Source organism: Sinocyclocheilus grahami, unplaced genomic scaffold, assembly GCF_001515645.1.
Source record: "Sinocyclocheilus grahami isolate Dianchi unplaced genomic scaffold, SAMN03320097.WGS_v1.1 scaffold1683.1, whole genome shotgun sequence".
NCBI lineage: Eukaryota > Metazoa > Chordata > Actinopteri > Cypriniformes > Cyprinidae > Sinocyclocheilus > Sinocyclocheilus grahami.
The window spans coordinates 49,501-58,594 of record NW_015506862.1 but is presented as its reverse complement, the minus strand read 5'-3'; the positions used below and the strand labels follow the sequence as shown (position 1 = coordinate 58,594).

General features: G+C 36.3%; 1 protein-coding gene across 1 annotated transcript; it reads left to right on the top strand.

Annotated features, from left to right (window-relative positions):
- Positions 1-284: 284 nt before the first annotated feature.
- Positions 285-5,383, top strand: LOC107572025 (brachyury protein-like). Its single transcript, XM_016258426.1, has 8 exons — positions 285-490; positions 785-1,049; positions 1,219-1,353; positions 1,451-1,512; positions 2,177-2,241; positions 2,479-2,655; positions 3,208-3,316; positions 5,113-5,383. The coding sequence occupies exons 1-8, from the start codon at positions 285-287 to the stop codon at positions 5,381-5,383; spliced, it is 1,290 nt and encodes a 429-aa protein (XP_016113912.1).
- The last annotated feature ends 3,711 nt before the right edge of the window (positions 5,384-9,094 follow it).

The following is a 9,094-nucleotide window of genomic DNA, read 5'->3' as shown; positions in this document are numbered from 1 at the left end:
GAGGAAATTGTCGACATTTCACATTTCAAATGTGCCGAGGTGACTATGAATATGTGTAAATATTTACGCAACGCCTTACACTGGATCTCTAAACCAATAACTGGCCGGAATGCCCACATCAAAGCGGAGATCAGCCAATCAGAACTTTCCTGAGCAAAGCATGGAGAACGTTTTACCTGGAGAGTATTTAATTGGGTGCATCTCTTCAAGTCTTGGGTATTTTTTGACTGGAGAGCTCGCGTAGCTTGCTTTTGTTTTCTTGTTGGAGCCAGTTGGATAGCAGAATGGCATCTGAGGCCAGTGACTGTTCGGAAAAGAGCAACCAGTATCGGGTGGATCATTTATTAACTGCGGTGGAGAATGAGCTTCAAGCTGGCAGTGAGAAAGGAGATCCAACAGAAAGGGACCTTAAAGTCAGTTTGGATGAAAATGAACTTTGGCAGAAGTTCAAAGAACTGACCAATGAAATGATAGTGACCAAGAATGGCAGGTATTTTTTTTTTTATTATTATTATTAGCCAATTCAGCATGTTTACAAACTAACTTCTACTATATTAATAAAATTAATTAATGTAAGTTTTACAAAAAATGTCAGGCTCCTATTTTTTTCAGCGTACAAACACGTCTTTGTTTTTAATTAGCCCATAACAGTTCCAAATCCTGCTTTAAGTTCCAGATATTTTCCCCTCCTCATTCTACTTTTAACCGAATTGATTTTAGTGGGACTTTGAAAGAGAAACGTGATGATGCTTTATGAAATGTCTCTGATTATTGCTGTGATCAGGCGCATGTTCCCAGTGCTGAAGGTGAATGTGTCCGGTCTGGATCCAAACGCCATGTACTCTTTCTTACTGGATTTCGTGGCTGCAGACAATCACAGGTGGAAGTATGTGAACGGTGAATGGGTACCGGGTGGCAAACCCGAGCCACAAGCGCCGAGCTGCGTCTACGTCCATCCAGACTCGCCGAACTTCGGTGCGCACTGGATGAACACCTCAGTCTCCTTCAGCAAAGTCAAACTTACCAACAAACTGAACGGTGGTGGTCAGGTTCGTGGGCATTTATATGGTGCATAATCTAAAATAAGATGTGGAATAAAGTTTAATCACCGTTTTTGTGCATAATTCAGATATATTGTTCATTATTTAATTTAAATGTCCAGTAAATTGTCTACCAGAGAAAGCACTGAAAGTTGAAAATATATCCCGTTTTTCATAGATTATGCTGAACTCGCTGCACAAGTATGAGCCCCGTATCCATATCGTACGCGTTGGTGGTCCACAGAGAATGATCACCACTCACTCGTTCCCTGAGACACAATTCATAGCAGTTACTGCCTACCAGAATGAAGAGGTAACGCGTCTTTTTTAATACTCTATAAAGCTTGTTAACAAATGAACGTGCAAAGCCTAATAACACTCTCAATGGCATCCGTGATTTTCTCTTTTAGGTTACAGCTCTCAAAATTAAATACAACCCATTTGCCAAGGCTTTCCTGGATGTCAAAGAAAGGTATGGTTAAAAGAAATAAACACGTAAAACTTTTAATTAAATGTCTATTGTACATGAATGAGTGTCTAGTTGTCACTTTTTACTCCAACTAAGATGTTTGAAAGAACTGTTTTGTATAAACATACTTTTAGTGGTCGTAGTAGTTATAATTGTAACACATTTATGGGAATATGTTGGAATTTCACTTTGTAAGATAAAATTCAGTTAGAAATGTCCTAGATGTTTGAATGTGTATAAATAGAATGTCAAATAAAAACAGAGAATCGTGGTATTGACACGGAAAAATTGACTTTGGCGTGCATTTGATACACACGTGTTTGGCGTGCATATGATACGCAGTTTTCGCGTGCATATGATACGAAATTTGTTGGCGTGCATATGACACGCAGTTTTCGCGTACATATAATACGCATCTACCCCACAACCCTAAGCCTACCCATTGCGTATCATATGCACGCCAAAGTCAATTTTCGCGTATAAACAGTACGCCAAATCAAAACATACTGTCGTGTTATTGATACGCACTTTCATGAGATCGGGTTGGAGCCATGTGAACATTGTTGAGGAGTACTTGTATGGTAAAATGCGGGAAAAAAAACGAAGAACAAGAAAGAAAAAAGAAAAAACAATGATATATCATTTTATACTCTTTTTTGTTTTTCAGAAGTGATCATAAGGACATAATAGAGGATGTCAGTGAAAGTCAACAGTCTGTTGGCTATTCTCAATGTAAGCAAAATTATATTAATCAGCACAATAATAATTTTAAGTGATTTCAGTTATTTCACAATTCTTTATAAAATGATGGCTGATCTCATCAGCTTTATATTGTGCAGCTACTGTCCTATCAAATAAAGGCAAAAACGGCAAAAAAAATGTTGTGCAGCAGTTTTGTATTTATAATAATTTCTTACAGTTCTGTGCAAAGGGAATTTCCCATTGACTCTTATTTTACTGTTGGTCTAGTGAGTAGCTGGTTTCTGCCAGCCACAGGGTCTCTCTGCCCTTCTGCAAACCCTCACGCACAGTTTGGCAGCCCGCTGTCTTTGTCCTCATCCCATGGCTGTGAACGATACTCTACTTTGAGAAATCACCGATCCACACCATACCCCAGCCCATACTCCCACCGGACGACCTCTCCCAGTAAGTTACCCCCTCCCAGACCTTATACAGTCACTGCTAAACTCCACACATGCAAATACTGTAAAACCACAGTTTAGTTATAGTTTTATAGTTTTTAAGTAAAATGCCTTTTAGTGTAATTCTAAAAATGTGCCCATTCAGGTCATGGGACATTGTCTTTTTGCTGTGAAATCTTTACAGAATTTCATATAAGAATAACTTTTACAGCGCTAGTATTATTTCAAGATTTGGACCTGACAGCACCTGCCCCTATTTGCTTTCAGTGAATGGAAAGGAAATGTTGGAGATTCTGCTTAAAGTTTGTCCTTTAAACTTGTTCCATGAGGGTTATAAATGAGTATCTTCTTTTTTGGGTGAACTGTTCCTTTAATGAGCCACTTAGGCAAGTTGTACTCACTGCAGAGCGTCTGACATTCCTGCAGCTTTTGTGTTTGAGTTGACGCTCATAAACAGGGGAAGTTTGGTGGTGGAATGCTGACCCACACTGGGTTTTGAAGCCTCAGCCTGGATTCTGTGCGACTGGATTCTGATTCTGTGATGTTTGTATTGCAGCTGGTTACTCTGACAGCTCCACCTGTCTGTCCATGCTGTCGTCTCATGATAACTGGTCCAGTCTGCAGATGTCCTCCCACTACAGCTCTCCCCCAAACTCAAACTCCAGGTGAGGCTCTTTCACCACATCACACACTTCCGCTACAACTTTATTGCAACAAAGTGTTTTTTTTATTTATGAAGTAATTAACAACCTACCACATGAATTTCCTTGTTTCTTTTTTGAGGTCTTAAACATTTCCATAAGAAGGTAAAAATCACAAATAAGATCTCTTTAGTGTGCCGGTTGTTTCTCCTAAATGACAACAACAGATTAACTGGAGGTTTTTGCTTAAATTTCCTGCTTTCCCTTAAGAAAAACTCCAGTAATCTCACATCTCTTCTACAGTTTCAGAAGAGCTTGCTTGCAATATGTATTCATCTCAGTATGAACTCAAACATTACCATAAAAGTTATGGTAAAAAACCGGCAGCTGTGGTTGCCGGAATTTTACCGTAAAAAATACAGTAGCAACGTTTTAGGTTTTAACTTAAATTTACAGTTAAATACCGTAATTTCATTAACTGATATAATGCTAATATAACAACCTATTGAAGTACTGAAATCTGTGTTGTACCTTTGTAATACACTGATAACCACCAAATGCAGGTGGTGATGAGAAAGTCACAAGATGAACCAAAGCCCATCACAAGCAGCTTTTAAATAATAACATATATAGAAGGTGCACAGTGTCATTCACACAAACACCAAACACCATCATGGTAACACACATGAAACTGAAATAATGCAATAAACATTCATTTAACAACATTAGGTGTAACACACAACCCTAATATACAAAACTAAGTTGAAACCTTTTTATTTCAACAAAAAAACATCAAATTTGAAATGTAACACAGGGAATTCTGGGAATGTCAATTTACGGTTATTCACTGTAAATTATTGGTCTTTTTCACTTCCAAAAACGGTATACTACTGTAAAATTAATGTCCAATACATGTAATGTCCAATATAGTTTTTCACCATATATAGTAGGGGAGTTTACCATTAATCATTTAACAGGTTTTTACTATAGCATTTTTACAGTCTTTTACCGTTAAATTCACGGTCATTTTTTACAGTGTACGTAATGTATAAAGCTTTTTTTTTGTATTATTCTTACTGTTAAAAACCCAGGCCACCTACAGATCAATAATAATCAATCAATAACGTAGCTGTGACTAATGTCTTTATTTTGGACCAATATTTAAAAACAGAATGAAAAATTATTTACTTTTTTTCTTTTTATTTGATACATCAGGCTTTTATGGCTCATATAGCATGATATAGGAGAATATGAAGCTCATACTTGAGGAGGAAAAAACATCTCCATTTTATTCAGAGGCCCAAACTGTATCATATTTGATGCTTATATTTTATGGGGGGAAAAAAGTATTGCTAATCAAGTAAATCTACTTTGCTTCAGTCCAGTAAATGTTCATCTTATTAAAACACAAAAGTTATTATAATGTTTACTTTATAAAATAAAAAAGACATATGTACCTCTGGCTGAAGGGGGACATTTTACCATCACTGTATACTAAAAGCCTGTCAATGAGATGACAGAAGATGTGTCCAATAGGTTTTTCAACAAGGTTTTGGACATGCTGATAATTTAGACCCATTAGAACATTGTGTATCTAATATGATACAGTAAGCTTAAATCATTAGGTTAAAGATTAAGCTCTAGTAAAAACTCTTTTTTCTGCGGACACCCAAGCACACTTTTCCATATTCCTGTGTGTTTCTAGTTTGAAAGCCCCTACTCTGATGAATACTATTTTCCACTGGGTTGTTAAATTCATATTAATGGGATGTTGTATAGAACTGAAAGCTCATTATTATTATTTGTTTTCCTGTTTGCAGTCAGTACAGCAGCCTGTGGTCTGTAGGGAACTCTCCTTTGACCCCAGTGTCTCAGACTGGAAGTATAGGCAGCAGTCTGGGCTCCCAGTTCCTCCGCGGCTCTGCCGCTCACTACAGCAGCCTGGCTCACCCGGCCACATCGCCCTCTTCTGGCTCTCCTTTATATGACTCCACTGCTGTGCCTGAGGTGCACGAGGCTTCACAATATGACAGTTCAGCACATGTACGCCTTCCTACAGCCTGGACCCAAGTCATATCACCCTCCTTATAGGACATCCACCTTACGGATTAAATTAAAGCCATGTTCATCTATTATTGCTTTCATGCAATAGCTTTTGACACCAACATACAAGCTTTATATACAAAACTAATTTCAGGATTTGTAAATAAAACTAAAGCATATGTTGACCTAACCAAAATCTTCCTATAAAAACTCACAGTTGTAAACAATGTTATATGATTTCATAATTAAGTACTATGTGAGGCTTTTAAATATGCAAGTCATTATTTTATGGCATATTGTACATAACAGTTATTTATATTTTTTTTTGAAGGATACTGTATGTGCACAGTTGAGCAGACAATCTTTCGTAAAAAGTGTAAATGTTATTATTTTTTTTTTTTTTCATTTTTGGATCGGAATTCATAATGCATAAAAATGCAAAAGTACTTTGCATTATTAAACACATTTCTGTACATTTATCTAACAACTGTTATTTTTCTTGCTGCATGTTTAATTTAATTTAAAGTTTTTACAAAACTCGTTAAAGTTTAACAGATTTTTACAAAATATATTAATAAATAAAAATGAAACATGAACATCACTGAAAAAAACATTTAATAATCATAAAAAAGAAAATAATTCAGTTTGAATTTATTTGAGTTCTAAGTGTATAAATATGTCAACTGATTAAAAAAAGTAATTAGAGCTATTATTCTGTCCAAAAAAAGGGAAAAATATAAAACTAATATGTGACCCTGGACCACAAAACCAGTCATAAGGGTCAATTTATCGAAATTGAGATTTATACATCCATCTGAAAGCTGAATAAATAAGCTTTCCATTGAGGTGTGGTTTGTTAGAATAGGACAATATTTGGTCGAGATACAACTATTTGAAAATCTGGAATCTGAGGGTGCAAAAAAATCTAAATATTGAGAAAATCGCCTTTAAAGTTGTCCAAATGAAGTTCTTAGCAATGCATATTACTAATCAAAAATTAAGTTTTGATATATTTACAGTAGGACATTTACAAAATATCTTCATGGATCATGATCTTTACTTAATGTCCGAATGATTTTTGTCATAAAAGAAAAATCAATCATTTTGACCCATACATTGTATATTTGGCTATTGCTACAAATACACCTCAGCGACTTAAGACTGCTTTTGTGCTCCAGGGTCACATATATTAAATGCATGCATGTAAATTAATGCATACCATAGATGGATAAAGCTTTTATATTAGCATCAATATAGTCATGCTGTGTCCATTAAAACTAAATATTGAACCTATCTATAAACAAGTTTTATCTAAAACATTTTGCAGACATTACATCTGTTCAAAAGCATGTTGTAGTTAATTTCAGCTTTAAACAAAGTGTTGAGCAGGCAGTTATTTTAAATGGATCTAGATCCTTCTTCAGAGACCTCACGGATACTCAGACGTCATTGCACCTTTTTTCCGCACCCAGTAAGTCAACGCTGTGTTCTCCTCTCTCATGTGAAAATTCCACTCACTTAGGTGAGGAATTGCATCCATCTTCAGACACTCCAGTCATTTAACAGTGGTGCCAGAGGGAAGCATGACTGATTGCCAAACCTTTCCAAAGTCAACACAGGAAAAATACTGTGGTCTCTAAGAACTAAGTGATTTTAATTTACACATCCATGAGAGGGGAAAATTAAATCAAGCCGACTACTTCTATTCTCTCAGTGTCTAAACAAATTATAGTACAATCAGAATTATATTACGAGTAGGCAGTAAAATATTATTAGTAATAATAGTAACTAATGTGTTGTTCAGTTAAATATAATGATTGTAATGATGTCTAAAATTAATGCAACATGGAAATAACAAACTCTGTTACAGATAATGATGAATTGGTGTGTTTCTCATCTTTCTATTAATTATTATGATTGTCCAACATACATATATATATATAGCAGGATAGCAAACATATTCAGAAATCACAAAACTGCACTCATATATAACATTAAAAGAATGCCAAAGTCTCATACTTTACATGCATCAAAGACATGATTTCATGTTCCATGATTTATTAATGATCAAATGCCATAAACTTTGTAGCATATACAATAAAAAACCCATACAAATATGTAAAAATATATGATGCTACATGACCATATCTAAAATTACTGCAGTCAACACTTTTTATTTCATTTTCACTTTATTTGCGACAGCCGTTAATTCATTTAGTTTAATTGTGCAGAGGCATTTTTGTCCAATTTTGTGCCATTAATTTGCCATTATTAATTATTATGATTGTCCAACATACATATATATATATATAGCAGGATAGCAAACATATTCAGAAATCACAAAACTGCACTCATATATAACATTAAAAGAATGCCAAAGTCTCATACTTTACATGCATCAAAGACATGATTTCATGTTCCATGATTTATTAATGATCAAATGCCATAAACTTTGTAGCATATACAATAAAAAACCCATACAAATATGTAAAAATATATGATGCTACATGACCATATCTAAAATTACTGCAGTCAACACTTTTTATTTCATTTTCACTTTATTTGCGACAGCCGTTAATTCATTTAGTTTAATTGTGCAGAGGCATTTTTGTCCAATTTTGTGCCATTAATTTGCCATAAGCCCCCTTAATATCCTGCTCGTAGCCAGGGGATGGCTAAACCTTGCCCAGCCTTACATGCTCCGCTTATGGACTTAGTGAACGGCGAGGCAATGGTGCAGGTGTTGCACTAGTCACATCAACTCTTTAAAATTTTGTCAATGTACATGACATAGACCATGATGCTGCCACACAAAACATGCTCCACCTGAACTCACTTTAGTGCAGCCCATAAAGTAGTTAGACTAGTGGTGACCTTAGCCTTGTCTTTTCATAGTGAACAAAAAGCTGAGAATGAGAGTAACACTTGCATAAGTGTGCAATGCCCTTACTGGACAAAGGGTGAACAAACCCTCCTGTTCTGTCTGTGAGGAAGAAGGGGGTTGAAACTGAACCATCTCTAGCACTTGATTTTTAAACTGAGGATTAATAATTTTTGGCAAAAGGGCAGGGTTAGACCAGAGTGACACCCCTGTGCCATCTGATTTCCATTGTAGACAGTCATGGCTAATGGATAGAGCACACAATTCTCCTACCCTTTTAGCAGAGTAAATAGCCATGAGGAAAGTCGTCTTCAGGGACAAAGCTTTAAAATCTGCATCAGTCATTAGTTCATAAGGGGGCTTAGTGAGAGAGTCTAATACGAGAGGCAAGTCCAAATTTGGTGCTCGTAAAGTGCAGTTTGGACACAAACTATGAACTCCCTTCAGAAACTAGCATACCAAGGGATGTTGGCCTAATGGCTGGCCATCAACCCCACCCCCCATGAAATGCAGAAATAGATGAGGCATATACCCTGATTGTACTGGCTGCTTTGTCTTGGACTAGTTGCCATTTAATGGCATAATTAGCACAAGTAGATGGGGCTCTAGCATTTTAAGAGTCTAGAAATAGACTCTTAAAATGGGGAATCACGATATCCAAACCCATGCCCACAAGCACAGGGCCATTGGGTTTGGATACCAAATCTGCCCTTCTTTTTGTAACAAGAGATCCACTTGTGATGATAGCTGCCATTGGTGACCCCGAATCACCTAAATGATATCTAGAAACTATGGCTTTCCTGGCCCGCAGGGAGCAACTGACAGAATTGTGTAATGACCTTCCGTGACCCTCTGAAGGAATTGAGGGCTCTGAGGAA